We start from the raw sequence: 19658 nt of genomic DNA, 5'->3' as shown, positions 1-19658 counted from the left end.
ATCCAACATAAGTCCTATGCAGAGTAGACCCATTGAAATGAATGAGACTTAACTTAAGCCCTATTCATTTCAATGGGTCTACTTAACAGAGAACTTAAAGTGGATTTTACCCAATGTCCTTTATTTTTTACATGGCACCCATCCCAGTGAACAGAGTCTGTTATTGCAAACTTCAGATGTAAGCTGTGCCCTGTAAGTTTTGCACATAAGGGTTCAGGTTTCTGAAATATTTTGCCTTTCTTCAGAGTGCTGGTGGTTAATGCTGCAGTCACTACCTCAGGAGCAGAGGTGCACAGGCATTTTGTCCCACAGCAGTTGTACGTTGCTGAGTGGCTTTGATTTTATTGGTTTTTTGCTTTTATCATTGTGTATTATATTTTAATTGTAAGCCGCCTTGAATATTTGTTAGAAAGGTCAGATATAAATGCTGAAAACAATACATACAGCCAGCCAGTCACTTTTATTGCATGTAACTATAGGTTCTTATAATTTTACCAGACAGGGATTGATGCACAAAAAAAGATTGAACTAGCCAATTGGATCAATTCATCATGTGCAGAGCTTACAACAATAGTTTTAGGACCTTTGCTGTAATCTTTTTAGCAGGCACAGCAAACAAACTACTAGACTGATTACATAAAGATTCTTATCTTCATACATACATACATGATACTTGGGACTAAATTATTTGAAGGACCTCCTGCCTGTATGAGCCTGTCCAGGCCTTAAGATTGGCCTCTAAAACTCTGGTCATGGGTCTGCCATCAAGATATATTAGATTGGTAGGCAGTAAAGACAAGGCCTTTTGGTGGTGGCCCCACCTCTCTGGAACAAGGTATGCATGCCACCTACTTTGATGGATTTTAAGTGGGCTTTGAATGCCTTCTTATTTCAAACTTCTTTATCTAATATTTAGAATGTGCTGGATTGTTTTCAACTGTTGCTGTTCTAATGCTTTATTTTAAGCTGGCTTTAACCAACATGCATAGTGCTCTGGGTTGTTTTAAATTGCTGCTTTGTCAATATTTTATTGTTTTAGTATGGACTGTGATTTATATTATATTTATATTAATATAGCTTTATTTAAAAATCAATCAATTTTGATGTGAACTGCCTGAAAAGCACCATACAAACATTGTCATGTATACATATATTGTGTTTGGGCTGATGTGCAACAGTGGCAGGGGAAAGGCAGCACACCACAGGTCTAAGCTGGCCCTGTCTAAGCTGGATCCACACCTGGAGACAGTGCTAGCCCTACATTTTGGAGGACAGTCAAGAGGCCCCTCTCCCTCAGTGAGTCTACCTTCTCACTGCTATTGTCATCAGCTGCTATTGCTCCTTCTCCTCCTTCTCATCATTGCTACCCCTTGCTTGCTTAACAGGCAAAGAGACAGTGAGCAAAGACGCAGTGGCATCTGTCACTTCTTCTCACCACCACCACTGTTGGCTGGGCCAGAGCAAGAGGCAGGTGAATAAGTAGGTTGCAATGGTGAAGAGCACAAGCCAAATGGTGAAGAGCACGAGCCAATCCGGGGGTTCTTGCCAGCTTTTGGTGGGATGTGGGCCCAGCCCAGTTGGGCCCAGCCATGCCAACCCTTGATGCCGGCCTGTTAGGAAATCCAGTGACAGCCCGCAGTGTCAATAACATTGTGGCTGTTGGTCAAGGTGCAGCAATAGTGTAGAGCAGGTGTCCTTCTACTCCATACCAGTGTTACCAAGAATAGTCCAATTGAGCCCAAAAAGACATTCCTGGAGCTAATGTTATATTCCATATTTCTGCATGGTTATGTGTAATTAGCTCTGTTCAGGTTTTCAAAAGAAGGATTAACGTGTGAAGAGAAGGAGTACTCCAGCTACTCCTCTCCTTCATCGTGTTTCTCTCTCCCTACTCATGGAGGGTGACTGTCTGAAGAGGAGAGTGTCCTGTATCCGTGGGGGCTCTCCATGCAAGCCAGAATGCTAAAAAAATCCACGATGAGGGAGAGGGCGGGACTAGAGCACTCCCATTGCTTGCATGTTGATTTTAACCCCTTTTTGAATGACTGAATAGGGCTAATGCAATTCTAGATTCTGGGAGAGTGGTTACTCATACCTGTCCACCTTCTCAGTGTGTCATCTTGCTGTTTGTTTGCTTGCCACTTGTAGTTACCAGATTAAAGAAAAAAAATCACAGCATCCCAATATGGGATTCATTTTGGCCAAAGAAATTATGATCATTTGGAAACATGTAGTTTGATCTTTTTCGTCTCTTGTTCTATAGGGGATCCTGTTGAATTGGACTAAAGGCTTCAAAGCATCAGGAGCTGAAGGGAACAATGTAGTGGGTCTTTTGAGAGATGCTATCAAACGGCGAGGGGTGAGATGAAAATAACATTATTTTTAATAAGTTAGTTTTCCTCAATTGCTTCATTGGACATAGGAAGCTGCCTTATATCAGGTCAGTCTATTTGTCCATCTAGCCAGTGTGGTGTAGTGACTGGAGTGTTGGAGTGGGAGTTGGGAGATCTGGGTTCTAGTCCCCACTTGGCCATGGAAGGTCACTGGGTGACTTTGCGCCAGTCACAGACTCTCAGCCCAACCTACCTCACGGGGTTGTTGTTTTGAGGATAAACACATTTTGTTTCTGAGGATAAAATGGAGAGGAGGAGAATTATGTATGCTGCCTTGGGTTCCTTAAAGAGGAAAAAAGGTGGGATATAAATGTAATAAATAAATACATAAATAACTAAATAGCCAAGTATTGTCTGGTTTGACTGGCAGCAGCTCTCTAGGGGACCGGCCCTAACATTAGGGAGGGTTAGGCGGCCACCTCAGGCAGTGGATACTGGGGGCAGGGATTGGCAAGTGAGATGTTTGTGTGCCAATCCCATTCTTTGGTGTATTTCATTTCATTTCATTTATTTCATTTCTATATGCCCAATAGCCAAAGCTCTCTGGGTGGTTCACAAAAATTACATCCCAAAAATACAACATAATAAAAAGATAATATAAAATCTGTAACATACAAAATTTGAAAACAAAGTAGATAAAAAGCAGTTACAATAAGACACCAGGACCTGATAAAACAACTGACATTTTATCTGGGGCTCTGTCTTTTATTTCCAACTCCCCAAGTGTATTTTGACTGTACTATTTTATTGTGTGATTGCCCCATAAGTGCTTCTCTTTGCTGGATTTCTTCTGAAGAGTCTCTGAGATCATAGTGTCCCTTTCAATCCTATGCAGGACTTTGAGATGGATGTCGTTGCAATGGTCAACGACACGGTGGCAACCATGATCTCCTGCTACTATGAGGACCACCGATGTGAAGTTGGCATGATAGTGGGTAAGTCACCTGTCCATCTAATATACTTCACCGTGGGCAAAACTACTGCAATCTGGAATGTTCATCCTTGTTTGTCCATATTGAGTACAGCTTGATATGGAACACAGGATGCTGTCATATACAAATAGTCTGAGCCAGTATATCTAGCCTATTATTGCCTCCTCCAGCATTCCCCAACCTGGTGCTCTCCAGGTGTTTTGGACTACAACTCCTTGGATTCAGGACCATTGGCTGTGCTAGGTGAGGCTGATGGGAGCTGAAGTGCAAAACATCAGGAGGGAACCACATTGGGGAAGGCTGGTCTACTCTTTTTGGCAGCATCTCTCTAGGCTTTCGGGGAGAGAAAGGTCTTTCCCATCCCCTGCATTTCATCCTTATTACTAGAGAGGCCAGGGATTGAGATGCTAGGACCTTCTGCATGCAACATATGTGCTGCTCTGCCACTGACCAGTGGAGGCTAGTGGGTCCGGTTTCGGTGGGGCTGTGAATCCATTCTGGATTTCAGTCAGAACCAGCCAGAACTCTAAAGGAGCTATCCAAGGTGATGAACCAAATTTGGGGCTAGGGTTCAATACCGTGGACATCTCCTTTGGAGTTCTGTCTGAAACCCAGAATGGATTCACAGCCCCTCCGAAATCAGAGCCACCAGTCTCCACTGCCACTGACCTATGGTCCCTCCCCAAAGCTTTCCATATCCCAGGCATGATTAGCTTCTCTATGGAGACTGATGGGGGCTTGGATCTCAGTTGACAGGCATAAGTTAAAAAGAGGCCTTGGCTATTAGCATTCTCAGCAGACTTCCTGCTGATTCATTCTGGATGTAAGGATGTACGAAAGTCACTTACCTTTTCGACGGGGTGATTCGCGTTGGGGGGGAGGCGCTCTGCACCTCCCCTCGAAATCCTAAACCATCCGGCTCCGCTCCGCGGCGGCTCCACGGAGCCACCGGCCAGGGCCATCTGCAGCTGGAGTTCCGGGCGTGGACGGGCTGCTGTGGACGCAAATGGCGGCCGCTGTAGCAGCCGCCATTTGCGTCCTGCGAAGCTGCCGTGATAGGCTACGTAAGTATTTACATAGCCTATCACGGCAAGCCAAAAACAAAACAAAACAGTGTACACAAATGGTGGCGGCTGCGGCGGCCGCCATTTGCATTCCCTATTTTGAGCCGTTTTAGCCTATGTAAATATTTACGTAGGGGGCCGCGGTGGCTTAGTGGTTAAGACGCTGAACTGCAGACTGGAAGGTCGGCAGGTCAGCAGTTCGAGACCCGAGTGCCGCGTGACGGAGTGAGCTCCCGTCTTCAATCCCAGCTTCTGCCAACCTAGCAGTTCGAAAGCAAGAAATTGCAAGTAGATAAATAGGCACCGCTTCGGCAGGAAAGGTAACAGCGTTCCGTGCACCTTGGTGTTCAGTCATGCCGGCCACATGACCACGGAAGTGTCTTCGGACAGCGCTGGCTCTTCGGCTTAGAAATGGGGATGAGCACCGCACCCTAGAGTCGGACACGACTGGTTGGGGACACCTTTACTTTACCTTTAAATATTTACGTAGGCTATTACGGCGAAAAAAAGGGAACACAAATAGTGTAGTGGGCGCCATTTGCATTCCTTTCCCCCCCTCCGTTTTAGCCTACGTAAATATTTACATAGGCTATTACGGCGGGAAAAAAAGGAACGCAAATAGCGCCCACTACGCTATTTGCGTTCCCTTTTTTTCACCGTAATAGCCTACGTAAATATTTACGTAGCCTAAAACAGCTCAAAATAGGGAACGCAAATGGCGGCCGCTGCAGTCACCGCCATTTGCATACGCTGTTTTGTTTTTTTTGGCTTGCTGTGATAGGCTACGTAAATACTTACATAGCCTATCATGGCCTCCGCAGGGACGCAAAAGGCGTCCCTGCATTAGCCATGATAGGCTGCGTAAGTATTTGCGTAGCCTATCACGGCTATGATCAGGAAGCGAATGGCGGCCGCAGGGTGGCTGCCATTCGCAAGTCAGTGTGGACAGCAGCAGGTAAGTGCTCCGTTTCACGTGCCTTTCGTGGCTTGGGGGGGCAGGGGCTTCGTTCCACCACGGATTTCGAGGGGCCAAATGCAGTGGCATTCGGCCTCACCGAGATCCGTGGCGGAATTCTCTGACATCCCTATCTGGATGATCATTAATGCGTTCTTGTCCATTTAAACTTAAACAAGTCCCCTGTCATTCTAGTTCAGATTAATAAAGAACATTTGGGGAGCATGGTGGGCTGACATTTCCTGTAACAGGGAGGTAAGCAGAGGAGGTGCCAGAAGGTGTCAAAAGCAAGGGTTCTGTTTATTTGAAGAACAGTAATAGTTTGTAATGCTATGGTAAGCAGGTTGCCTGGAAAGAATGTTTTAAAAACCATTCGAGTGCTTAATGTAGACGAAGTGTTATTTGAGGGTTTCTGGGAATACCTTTTATATAGCTTATGGGCAGTCTCAAAGGCTGCCTTTATCAACACAAGTTCCCATATTGACATCATTTGCAGTGTTAATTTACATTGGAAGGTATATAAATATGTTTCAGGTTTGATTAACAGATAAATGGCCCTGCTTCAGTTGATTAAATACTGGGTAAGGGACAAAGAGGTGTTTACATATGAGAGAGGCCAAGAAGCGAAAGCACTTTTTGTACTACTGCCTTCTGCAATGTGATTGCAAAATGTACTTGGGCTAGAATTTACAACTGTATCTTGTCAGAAGATTAACATTTGCATGGGATAGAGTATATCTAGATCAGTGCTGGGAAATCTTTTTTCTGTTGAGGACTGCATCCTTTGGGGGTATTCTGTCAGGGCTTGCATGCAGGCAATGGGTGGGACCAGAGCCCAACGTGGGTGGAGCCACCCTTCTCTCTCTCTCTCTCTCTCTCTCTCTCTGTCAGCCCCCTTTTTATTTCTCCCTCTTATTCCCTGTTCTGATAGCTCTCACCAAAGGTCTGAACAGATCACTTGCAGAAACATCCCCCTTCCATCACTCCATCTATTTTGGTTCCCCCTCTCATTTTCCCCTTTTTGCTAGACATCTGAAATGATTGTTTGAGGGCTCCCTGCCGCCATCCTTCCATCACTCCATCCATTTCATCCCCCTCCCCATTTTTCCCTCTCCCAACCCCCTTCTCTCCCTCTGGGTTCCCCCACCTACATGAAATAAGGTTGAGGGCAAGTTGCCCACCTCAATCAAGATATACTGTTAAAAGTAATGTAGTCATTAATAGCACCTTCTCTTCCGGTACATAGTTGTCTGTTGGCTTCTTCCTCCCCACCTGGGAATCAAGAGATACAGCATGATATATTCCATATTAATTCAACTGTAGCTTCAGATATTGTTCAGATTTTGTGATGATGACAATGCCTGCAACATTTCAGATATCTCTGAGGAATAAAAATGGTCTGATCTCCATGTGAGGTATTAAATGTGCAGCTTAGAGTGCTGGTTTAGATAGAGAAGACTGTGCAGGAGGAAGAGATTCAAATCCTCTCTCCCAACACAACTGCTGCAATCAAACTGGAGCCCCCAACAGCTGCTTTAAAGTAAATAAATAACTAAACTCATGGTATCCAATTATTGTTATTTCATGATGCCTGAGAGCCTTCCCTGCTGAAAAACCCACAGAGAAAAATAATAATGGTACGCTAGGAGTTTTATGTTGTGATACTTGTGCAATGATCGATGCGGAGAATCTCTGTTTATTTCCATTCTACCAGGCACAGGTTGTAATGCTTGCTACATGGAGGAGATGCAGAATGTAGAGCTGGTGGACGGGGATGAAGGTCGGATGTGTGTAAACACCGAATGGGGAGCCTTTGGGGCATCGGGAGAACTAGACGAGTTCCTCCTGGAGTATGATCGTGTGGTGGATGAGACCTCGCTTAACCCCGGTCAGCAGCTGTAAGGAATATGACAGATAAAGTTAACATGATTGCTTCTTGCTTTCTTTGATTTCACACTTCCCCTACTGATCAGAGAGAGGACAGGGTGGGGGTGGGGAGATGTATTTGAGCTACCAGGGCCAGCACAAGACATTTTGTTGCCTGAGGTGAAGGACAAGATGGTGCTCCTTACTCATCCGAAGTTCAAAAGCCAGCTGGATTGGCAGTTGAAATGTACTTCAACACTCCAATACACCTGGGGCAGCAGGCTAGTTTAGGGGGCTGAGAACAGGTTGTGTGGCCTACACAGCTCTGTCCTCCAATAGAAGGAAACAGCTGGGGAGTTCAGGAGGAACAGCCAGTAGCCTGGCACTGCTGCCCCCAGCACCTGCCGCCTGAGGTGATCCCTCACTCTGCCTAGTGGCAGGATTGGTCCAGTGAGCTCCAATGAATGCTTTAGGCTAGCCCTATCAGCCAAGCACGAGTCTTCTGTGATCATAGGAAAATTACCTATGACATAGTTCATCTCTATTAGCACTAATATTAAGAGTAGACATGGAAATCAGTCTACCTGCTTTCCATGTCTTGTTGACCTGCTTGTTGTACCTTGGAGAATCTCTAGGGAGCATGGATGGAATCTAGGGTTAGGAGCTAGTTTTATACCTCCAGAGTTCCTTTCCTGGCTCTGTAGCTGCCCCTGTGGCTAAGGGGAGCATGGATCCTAGATGTGGAATCCTCTGACATGCAGTTGTACTACTGTCCTGCACACATCTGCTGCTGAGAAAAATGTGCAGAGTCCAGCAAAGAGGGAGAATGGCTGTTTTTCCTGCAGCTCAGAGAAAATAGCCACCACTATTGTCAAGCAATCAGTCTTGATACACGAGCAGGTTTTGTTAAAACAAGCCACAATATTTTCATCTAACGAGCTGTGCTCTCTGCCACCCCCACCCCCGCCATGACATATACACACAGCAGTGAAATAATTATGTTTTGTATCTCTTGCTTTGGTTTTCCTTCACTCATACACATGCACACACGCACGCACATATACACACACACACACCTATCTGTGTACTACTAAGTTGATTAACCCCCTTCCGGTTCCCCAGGTATGAGAAGATCATTGGAGGGAAGTACATGGGGGAGATTGTACGACTAGTGTTGCTAAAACTTGTCAATGAAAATTTGCTCTTCAATGGAGAAGCTTCAGAGAAACTGAAAACCAGAGGATCTTTTGAAACTCGTTTCATCTCACAAATTGAAAGGTAGTGTATTTCTTTAAAGTATTTCTTATTCAAACCTGCCTGCTCTCAGATGTTATTGGGAGAAGGCCTGTTGGGCATCCCACCAATATCTGAGCCTAGCTTAGCAGATATGCACAGTAGGATCTGTTCTGCTGCCATGCCCAAGCTTCAGGGTGCCCTGCCCCAGGATATTTGTTTGGGTTTTCCCCTAACACTGTTCGCTTTCAGATTGAAGATCTTTCTGGTTCAGTCGGCCTTTGGCCTGTTGTATTAGCTTTTAAAAGTTGCTGTTGTTGTTGTTGTTGTTATTCCTGATTTTTTTTGCCTGCTTATTACCTGGTTTACTTTGTCTGCTGTTCCGCATTTTGTATTCATTTGTTAAAAACACATTTTATTAGGGTTTTGTTCAGTGTTTTCTATTGATTTGTGGGTTTTAAAATTTTTGAGGGGGTTACCTGTGACCCTTCTTTAGTGCCTCACATTGAAGCAGAAAAATGGGATACAAATGTTGTTAATAAAATAATACAAAAGAATAAGGCATTGTAAAACTCTCCCCACCTCCTTTTCTGACTGGTAGTCTACCCAGGCACGTCCTGTTATTTATTTATTTATTTATTTATTTATTTATTTATTTTATTTATTATTGCATTTATATCCCGCCTTTTTTTCCTCTTGCAAGGAACCAAGGCGGCTTACATTATCCTCCTCCTCTCCATTTTATCCTCATAACAACAACCCTGTGAGGTAGGTTGGGCTGAGAGTGTGTGACTGTCCCAAAGTCACCCAGTGAGCTTCCATGACCGAGTGGGGACTAGAACCCGGATCTCCCAGCTCCCAGTCCAACACTCTTGCCACTACACCATACTGGCTCTCTTAAAAAATGAGGATTGTAGGAGGACGGAGTCTGGTTGTGGGGCTTTGGTTTCATCGTACTAACGGCTTCTCTCTGCCCTCTTCAGGTAGTCAGAAAGGTAGCTTCTGCCATGTTGCCAGGCCTTCTGTTCTTCTAGGCTGAAGGAGGCTATCTTTTACTAATACAATGTTATACATCTATATTAAAGAGGGGGTGGGTGGGATGTAGCTCAGAGGTAGAGTACATGTGTTGTATACAAAAGTCCCAGGTTCACTCCCCAGCATCTCCAGGTAGAGCTAGAAGACCTCTGCCCGAAACCCTGGAGAACCGCTGCCAGCCAGTGCAGACAATACTGCCCTAGATGGATAGGTGGTCTGACTCAGTATAAGCCAGCTTTCTATGTTCCAAAACCAGTTCAGCTAGCATGGCTTCCCCTCCTAAGAAAATTTTGCAGTTGTAGTTGAGTGAAGAGACTAGGAATTGCCAACGGAACTCTCTCAAGAATCTCACATGAAATGTTGTTAATGGTGGTGTTCTGTGGGAAGCTATGGAAATGTATCATAACCTGTTTATCTTTGTGATCTTTGAACACAGTGAGCCGAACCAATGTACCTCAATATAGCTTACTATTTTGATGTTTAATGGGTCTGCCCTGTGCTAGGGCTGAATGCAGATGTTGAAGGGAGGATAAGTTGATTAAATTTTCCACCCCTTAGTGTTTCCATGCTCTGAATATAGTCAATGTCAGCTTTGTGGCTGAGACTTGCTACTAAAATCACTACTGTCAGTATTCATGGGACTGACATTTATTCTTAAGATTGATGCAAAGAGTCCACAAACTTGGATGGAATTTAAACTTAATTAAATTCATTTTTGATGGGGCTAGGTGGGAAAAAATTGGTGGGCCAGCCAGCTGTATCCATGGACCATATTTTCCTTACCCTTGTAGTTCTATATAATGTTCTCAACACTGAGCCTGGGCTTTCCTCCAATGGACCCATAAGTATAGCAATAATAATGTGAGAGCAAAGCAAAAATTAATAAAGTCAGAACTAATTATAGCCAGAAGCCTTTGAGTCAGCAATATACATTGTCGGAAACTTAGGTGCCTGCAAAGAAATTGCTTCTGGTTTGTACCAACCTATTAATTAAGTTTATTTAATTGTATCTATTTAAAATATTTATATCCCAACTTTTGGAGCAAGAACCTAGAGAAGGAATAGCTGTATTTTCCAGGGGCCCACTTCATTTGTGCTCCTTGCAGATTCGCAGCAGTATTCTGAGAATCTCTTAAACCTTTCTAGCCCTGATGGCTGCAGAGATGGCGGGTACAATAAAAAGACAACTGAGCCATAACAAGCAGGAAGTATCAAATAACAGACAACTGTCTCCTATACCTCCTGACAACAATGACTTTCAGGACCTGCCCATATGTTATGGATGCCTTGGGTGGGGGTGGGGGGCAGCCATGTAGTTGTTGTTGCAGCATGGTCAGCTGTTCTCGCACATCTGAATTCATGGCAATGGGGGGGGGGAATGGTGGCAGTGGCATTGCAAAAATGGGCTGATACCGTAGTGGTGGGCTGTTGCACATGCACCACATGCTGAAAACCATCCTGTGGAGTAAATTTAAAGCACTCCACTAGCGATAGCCATAACATGTGCCTTCCCAGCCCTTGGTCTCCGCCTGCCAAAGATGTACAAATTGCATCGCCATCCAGTCCACATCCACCAAGTTGATTTACAAATGTTATGCCATATTATTTGAATTGGTTATATAAGACAAAGTGTGCAGATTAGTTGTAGCCTCTTGGCTCTGATTTTCCATGGAGACCTGGGGAGGTAAACATGTCAGTCACCTCCATGGTAACAGAAGTGAGAACTCTTATGGTTGTTGTTCCCAGTGACCCCGGTGACCGTAAGCAGATTTACAACATCCTGATATCCTTTGGGCTATTGCCCTCAGTAACAGACTGTGACATTGTTCGTATGGCCTGTGAGAGTGTTTCCACACGGGCTGCGCAGATGTGCTCTGCTGGGCTGGCTGGCGTCATTAATCGCATGAGGGTCTGCAGAAGCGACGAGACACTGAAGATTACAGTGGGTGTTGATGGCTCAGTCTACAAACTCCACCCCAGGTGAGACCTATATAGTCTTATTATCATACAGAGCTTTGAGAGAAATCTAGGCCCTTCTGAATGATTCACCAATAAATGTTTAATTATCGGAGGTGTGAAAATCTGGAATGGTCTCCCTGTAACAGTTGTGGAGACAAAGGACCTTGCTGGGTTCAAGACAGAGCTGAGCACATTTGTGAAGATACCATGAGAGGGTTTTCGTTGTTATTTCAGTGCCTCACTTGCACCCCACTGGTGTCAGAGGGGTTCCCCTTCTCCACATTCTCTTGGGCATCAGGACCTAGAACAAACAGAGACAGGCCACTGGGTAGTGTGGAGCTGCACTGAATAAATATTCATTTGGAGTAATTCATGGCTTGACCAAGGGCCATAAAGGGGATCTTTTTGGCTATTGTCCTTCCTTCCCCTGTAGTGTGTTATTTTTTATGGTACATATTTCCAGGATCCACAGCCACTTTGCTGTAGTATGCCTGCTCTCTGATCATGGTCCACTGTGATATAGATTGTATAGGCTTATTTTTGGGGGGCTGGGAGTGGGAGCTAGGTAGGGGTGCACGAAAGCCACTTACCTGGTCTTGCAGCTTGTTCGCGGTGGGGGGGAGGCGCTTCACTGCTCCCCCCGAAGTTCAGGCCGGGGGGAGGCTTCCCGCCTCGCCCGGCCGAAATTCAGGCCAGGGAGGAGGTGCCTTGCCTCGCCCGGCCGCGAAATAAAAAGTTAAAAAAAAAAAAACGCCCCCGTGATAGGCTACGTGACGATTAACGTAGCCTATCACGGCTAGATCTGCAAAGTCAGCCGTGATAGGCTACGTAAATCGTCACGTAGCCTATCACGGGTGACTTTAAAAATTTTTTTTAAAAAAGCGCGTACGCAAATGGCGGCCCCCATAAGGGCAACGCCATAAGCGTTGCCCTTATTTTCGCCGTAGTCTGCGTAATCTTTACGTAGACTACAGCGACCAAATAAGGAACGTGAATGGCAGCTCCCTATGGGGGCCGCCATTAGCCGTACGCGCTTTTTTTTTTTAAAGTCACCCGTGATAGGCTACGTGACAATTTACATAGCCTATCACGGCTGACTTTGCAAATCTAGCCATGATAGGCTACGTTAATCGTCACGTAGCCTATCACAGGGGCGTTTTTTGTTTTTTGTTTACTTTTATTGGAATGGCGGCGGCGGCAGCCGGTCGAAAGACCGGCTGCCGCCTCTGCCCCTGTCGAAGACCTGACGAACTACTGCCGGGACCCGCCGCCGGGAGGGACATTTGGGAAAGGTAAGTCCCGTCCCAGGGGGGGTGCAGGGGGCGGGGGGGTGCGGAGAATTTCTCCCCGAAACTACTTCGGGGGGCCGAACACGTTGGCACTCGGCCCCCCAAAGTTTCGGGGAGAAATTCTCCCCCATCCCTAGAGCTAGGTGGTTTTGCCTTCTGGCAGAGAATTAGACAAGATGGGCTTTTTGTCCTTTACAACTCTATGATTTTAGGGGAAAGGGATCACAAATTATTTTAAATTATTGTATGTTTTAATCCCTTTTGTAAGACACCTTGAGTATTTCTTTTGAGGAAAGTATCTAATAAACGTAATAAATCATAATAATAATCACAACAGGGCCACTTTTTCCCATCTCAACAATGGGTCAGGTTTTCTCAGGTAGAAATCAGTCGCAATGAAATGTAAGCTAGCAGTCTGCTGCAGCAAAGACAGTGTTTTAAAAAGGAACATGGAGAAATTGGTTGTCACCGTCATCAGTGAGTTACAGCTCACATGTTATGTTGCTCTCATGTAGTGTGAGGAGTGCGTAACGCCTACGTCTTGAATAAAACATGTGGACCTAAGAGAGCAACCAAATATTACTTGTAAAGTTATCATTGACTGTGGAATCATATATTTATCTTCTTAGTAGTAAGCCTCATTAAGTTCAATGGGACTTACTCCCAGGTAAGTATATCTTGGAATTCAGTCTTAAACCCTGATGGGTGATTTGTCTGTGGAGAAGTATCTTCAGCAGAGAAACATGGTGTGTGTGTGTGTGTGTGTGTGTGTGTGTGCTAGTTTCACTCTTCTCCCACCTACTGTTTTTATGCTATAACAACCCTTAGCTGCTTCACCCCCTCTCATGGGGTTCCAGATACGAGTTTACCTTTGTAAATCCATGTCTGGACCCCTTGTGGGAGGAGTGACTGGGAGGGAGTTACAGCGGAAAAGCAGCAGGCAGGGAAAAGGTTAAGTATTCATTTGTGTATAACATTTAGTTTGGCCTTTATTAAGAAGTTTGAAGGTATTGCCAAAGATATCTGACTATAGCATTTATCTCTGGCAGGAGCTGGGGCGGAACGATTTGCTCGTGTTTTTATTTGGCCTCATAAAGTCATATCAGCTTTCATTAAGTAGCAGCGTGCTGTGGCAGCAACAAACGCTGCTATTAAGGAGATCAGAAACAATAGCTGGAAGGGGAAACTCCCTGAGTCTGTATTCGGAGCCCTTGCCTCTACGAACCAGGCTCTCGCACACCATGAAGAGCACTTCCGCAGGTTACACGCTGGTGCTACATGTGTAGTGCTGAATAGCATGAAAGCAGAAATAATTTTGTGTTATATTGTTTATTTATACATATATATAAGTTGAGCATAAATAGATTTATAGCACTAATATCCCAACAGCTATTGCTCCCCCATTAGATTTCTAGGGGACTGCCACTGCCTAGGACTCTTGCAGACAACAATGCAGCTGTCTTTAAAAACAACATAGGGGCCTGTGGCATCTTAAAGACTAACAGAGTCTTTATCACTTCATGCATCTGATGAAGTGGACTGTAGTTCTCAAAAACTTAAGCAATAATAAATCTTAGTTTTTAAGGTGCCAGAAGACTCTTTGTTGTTTCTGCTTCAGCAGATTAATTCTGCTCACTTCCAGTCTCACTCCCAAAAATGACAGGCTTGCCCTTTTTTTTCCTGCTTACACACAAACCTGCCTTCCCCCAACTTGTTGGTCTATTGAGAGGAATAAGGCTGAGTTGTCTCCACCTTCACCTACACCTTCTTAAGCCATTTTAGCTCCCATTGAGACACATCTCCTGAATGTTACTGGCTGCCTTTTGTCAGGTCTTAAGAAGCTTTGCCTCAGGGCAACCCACACTGATTGGTTCTACTCACAGAAATCACAAGAGTTGGGAAGGATACCCAGGGGATCATCCAGACCAACCCCAAATCTTGTTCCACTATGAAGTTGTGTTATATCACGCAGTACTAGTCATTTTGGGCCCTGAAATAGAGCCCAAATAGCAACCCCCACCTTGCCACAATGGCCAGCACTTTACAAAGTCTTGCCCCACCATTCAGACTCCAATTTCTGCCTCCATCTATCATCCTTCGTCTGAACCAGGTCTCATCCTGCTGCATGACAGGGCTGGCTCTGATACCAGGTCAGATTATTTGTCCATTTGGCGGAGTATTGCCTACTCTGACTGGCAGCAGCTCTCTGGCGTCTTGCGCATATGGCCTTCCCATCACCTGCTACCTGATCCTTTTAACTTGAGAAACAAAGGATCGAACCTGGGACCTTCTCTGTCTAAAGTGTATACTCTGCTACTGAGCTATGGTCCTTATCCAGGTTTCCTAGCAGATGTGCAGAGGTCCCTTGACAGATGGGATCTGATGTCAACTCACCAAGCAGCAGATCTTTTTAACATTACATTTTACTTTTGCAAAAGGTGCCTCTGAAGTTACTGCATACATCAGCATGGCGAATGCACACACACTGTTTATTTATTATCAGCATTTATTGGTGCCCTCTAACAAAGTTCATAGGACAGCTCACAGCAATTTAAAATCTAATAATAAAACAGACAATGAATGTATAAAGTAGAAAAAAACACACAAGTTGCAGGAAGTAAAAACAGTTTAAAGCTAAAACAGATTAAAAGGCCTGGGGAAATAAAAGGGCCTTTGTCCAGTAGGTGAGCCTCTCTGGGAAGAGCATTCAGGAGCCAGGGTGCCACCACTGTGAGGACAGTCCCCTTAGCAGCCTTCTGCCCAGTGCTAGATCCAGGTTTTTGAGAGTCCTTGGGCAATGGGCCGCTGTCCCAGTGAGCCTGCCTTCCCATTGCAATTGTCACCACCAGCTGTTATTGCTCCACGTTCTCTTATCATTGCTACCACTTGCTTGCTTGACAGGCAGTGAGCCAGTGGGCACTGGAATCTACTGCTCCTCCTTCTCACCACCGCCATTGTCTGAGCCAGAGCGAGAGGCGGGTGAACAAGCAAGTGGCAATGGTGAAGAGGAGGAACCACTCCAGGGGCACTTATCAGTGGACTCCTGCTTTGGTGTAGGCCCTTGACATGTGCCCAGCCATGCCTGCCCTTGACATTGGCCCTGCTTTTGGTGCACCTTACTCAGTGGGGGCACTCAGAGAAGGGCCTCTGAAGAAGACTTCCAGGTCCAGACTGGGGGTGGAGGAGAGGTGGTCCTTTAGGCACCAAATCTTCCTTCTCAATCTCTCTCTCTCTCTCTTTTCTAGTTTCAAAGATCGGTTCCACACAACAGTCAGGCAACTTACACCAGGCTGTGACATCACCTTCCTACAGTCGGAGGAAGGCAGCGGCAGAGGGGCAGCCCTCATCTCAGCAGTAGCATGCAAAATGGCCTGCATGATTGGCCAGTGAAATGGCACTGGCAAAGGATTGTGAAAGGGAAGCCACCTGCCTGGGACTTGCCTCTTCCATCCAGTGGCCAGGCTGAGTTGTTTCAGAGGGTGCCAGGGTGCACAACCAGCAGAAGGAAGATTTTTCCTGGGGGTGGGATGGGATTCTCCTAGCCTCTACCTGTAGACAACAACACAGTAACCATTCCAAACCGCAGCCTCTCCTTTCTGTTATTAAAACCTTCTCCACTACCCCAAGGTCTGTGGGGGTTTCAGTTTACATAATAAGCAGTTTTACATAGTTCATTAGGAGTGGGGCTAGGGGTGTGTGTGACATCGCTGCAAAAAATGGCAGTTTAATCTGTGCCTCTGATCCCCACCACAGACACTTTTAGGTCTGGGGACATCAAAAGCAGCTGAAATTGACAACAGTCAACACGACAAAAGAGTGGAGTTAAAGTGCCTTTAAAGACAAGAAAAAGCCATGCAATCAAGCTCCTCTTCGGATGAAGATAAGGATCTCAGCATGGAACCTAATCAACCCAAGATGAGGGTGGGCAGATCTCTTAACAGAAATCTCAGGACAACTGCAGAAGCTTAAGAGGGAACTCAGAACTGACTGGGCTACTGCTCTTAAACCATTAGAAGAAGAAAAAATATGGGTCCTGACAGGCACAGTAACTGAAATCTCAAAAACAGCCAGTGAAGCACTTGACATGGGAATAAAGAACCAAATGGATAGGGAGATTAAAAAACAACAACTTTCAATTGCAAGAACGCCTCCAGGATCTAGAGAATTGCAGCTACATCAAAATCTGCATATTAGAGGACTGAAAGAATCTGTTGGTCAATGGGAACTAACAACTACAATGATAAAGTTACTAAATACAATCTTCCCAGATATAGCAATCACAGTATGTGATATTGAGAGGACCCATAGAGCCCTCAGGCCTAAACCTCAAGAAGACAGCCGGCCAAGAGCCATGCTTATTAAGTTTGTTAATGGAGCCATAAAAGCTAAAATACTGAAAGCAGCTAAATCTCTGAAGAAAGTGGAATATGAAGGCAGTAATCTACAATTCTTTCAGGATTTATGCCCTGAAACCTTGCAACGACGAAGGGCCTACAGGTATTTCACAAAGACTGCAAAAACCAGGCATAAACTACCACAGGGGTTTCCCATTTAAGCTGATTTTTTCTAAAGATAACATCTTCGTTAATCACTTCACACTAGGAGGCAAAAGCAACATTAAACCGACTTAAGCTGATCCTCAGAAGGCAGATAAAATATGCCAATTGATGAAGAAGATGCAAATGGAGCAGACAATGGAAGCGGGAATTCTAAAAGTGGAGGCTGCCAAGGAGACCCCATCAGATTTACAAGAAGAATTTACCAGCAAAGAAGAAAACCACTCATGAATACTTATCTAACATTAGAACAAGGGACTTGACCCAGCGAGAGTGACTGCTGCAATATAAGATGTCCTAGAAAAGTATTGATATGTTTACTATATAATCTGTGGTGGGGAAAGGGGGCAGGGGAAGGTCTTCACTCTCTAGCCTTCCTGCCAGGGTGAAGGAGTTAAGCTCCTTAGCATGGGTGTACTAAGAAAAAGTGCCCCATCCAGCAAGACTAGCCCCGAGGTTAAGGGGAAGTTTGTGTTGTTTGTTAATATGCTAAAGTTTTTATTACAGGAGAATCAATGCTCAGAAAATGGGGAAACTAATTTCTATGCAATAGATATTAAATGCACAGGTAGTTTGAATAATCTGTCTAGCAATATAAAATGAATTATATAAAGATTGTGTCATTTAATGTTAGAGGGCTGTGAACTCCTATGAAGTGTAAGAGAATACAAAATATATGCAAAAGGAAAAAAAAAAACTAGTAGTTTTATTACAGGAAACCCACTTGTGGGGAAAAATGATAAATCTTTATTGTGTCCACGGGTCAGGGAATATTTTACAGCAGCAGGGACTTCCACATCTAGAGGGGTGTCTATAATGTTTGCAAAAAACTTAAATATGAAGGTCAATGTTGTTTTACGAGATGAAAGGGGTCACTTTATTTTTGTAAAAGGTACTCTTGGTGAAAAAAAAAAAATCACAATAGTTTCAATCTATAGTCCAAACTCAGAACTTTTAAAATGTACCTTGCAAAAACTGAATGAGTTTAAGAAAGGGTAAGTAATTATAGGGGGAGATTTAAATTTAATTGTGGATTATAAACTAGATAGAAAAGGCCAAAACATCAAAAATGAAGAAAATAAGGAATCAGGTTTATTACAGACTCTTTTAGATGTTGAATTGGTGGACTCATGGAGAGTACTTAACCCCAAGGAAAAAGCTATACAAGATATAGTCCACAATATAATACATATACAAGAATAGACTACATCTTGCTATCACATGTTGTTCAGTCATTAAGTCATGTCCGACTCTTTGTGACCCCATGGACTTCACGCCAGGCCTTCCTGTCCTCCTCTCTCTCCTGGAGTGTGCTCAAGTTTATATTCATTGCATCGGTGATGCTATCTAGCCATCTCATCCTTTGCCATCCCCTTCTCCTTTTGCCTTCAGTCTTTCCCAGCATCAGGGTCTTTTCCAGGGAGTTTTCTCTTCGCATTAGGTGGCCAAAATATTTGAGCTTCAGCTTTAGTATCTGTCCTTCCAGTGAGCAGTCAGGGTTGATTTCCTTTAGGATGGACTGATTTAACCTCCTTGCAGTCCAGGGGACTCATAAGAGTCTTCTCCAGCACCACAGTTCGAAAGCATCAGTTCTTCGGCACTCAGCCTTCCTTATAGTCCATCTCTCACAGCCATACATTACTACTGGGAAAACCATAGCTTTGATTAGACAGACCTTTGTCGGCAAGGTGATGTCTCTGCTTCTTACTATACTGTCTAGGTTTGCCATAGCTTTCCTCCCAAGGAGCAAGTGTCTTTTAATTTCATGGCTACAGTCACCGTCTGCGGGGATCTTGGAGCCCAAGAAAGTAAAATCTGTCACTGCTTCCATTTCTTCCCCTTCTATATGCCAGGAAGTGATGGGGCCAGATGCCATGATCTTAGTTTTTTTTAATGTTGAGTTTCAAACCAGCTTTTGCACTCTCCACTTTCAACCTCAACAAGAGGCTCTTTAGATCCTCTTCACTTTCTACCATTAGGGCGGTATCGTCTGCGTATCTGAGGTTGTTGACAATTCTCCCAGCAATCTTAATTCCGACCTGTGATTCATCCAACCCAGCGTTTCTCATGATGTACTCCGCATATAAGTTAAATAAGCAGGGCGACAATATACAGCCTTGTCGTACTCCTTTCCCAATTTTGAACCAATCAGTTGTTCCATGTCCAGTTCTTACTGTTGCTTCTTGACCCTCATACAGGTTTCTTAGGAGACAGGTAAGGTGGTCTGTTACTCCCATCTCTTTAAGAATTTGCCACAGTTTGTTGTGATCCACACAATCAAAGGCTTTAGCATAGCCAATGAAGCAGAAATAGACATTTTTCTGGAATTCTCTTGCTTTCTCCATGATCCGGCAAATGTTGGTGATTTGATCTCTA

At 44.6% G+C, this 19658-nt stretch overlaps 1 protein-coding gene across 1 annotated transcript in view; it reads left to right on the top strand.

The window, feature by feature from the left end:
• The window catches only part of GCK (glucokinase), a 53894-nt gene extending 35932 nt beyond the window's left edge, over positions 1-17962 (top strand). The window contains exons 5-10 of the mRNA XM_084803853.1: positions 2264-2359; positions 3229-3328; positions 7059-7242; positions 8333-8488; positions 11225-11458; positions 15972-17962. Of these exons, the coding sequence (XP_084659979.1) occupies positions 2264-2359; positions 3229-3328; positions 7059-7242; positions 8333-8488; positions 11225-11458; positions 15972-16116 (915 nt within the window). The 3' untranslated portion in view covers positions 16117-17962. The remainder of the gene's footprint in view (positions 1-2263; positions 2360-3228; positions 3329-7058; positions 7243-8332; positions 8489-11224; positions 11459-15971) is intronic.
• Positions 17963-19658: the final 1696 nt, after the last annotated feature.

The sequence above is a fragment of the Heloderma suspectum genome, chromosome 6 (assembly GCF_057233095.1).
Source record: "Heloderma suspectum isolate Gila_16-S chromosome 6, 16-S_ref, whole genome shotgun sequence".
NCBI lineage: Eukaryota > Metazoa > Chordata > Lepidosauria > Squamata > Helodermatidae > Heloderma > Heloderma suspectum.
Note: the sequence above shows the minus strand (reverse complement) of the source record. Positions and strands in the feature narration are given on the sequence as shown.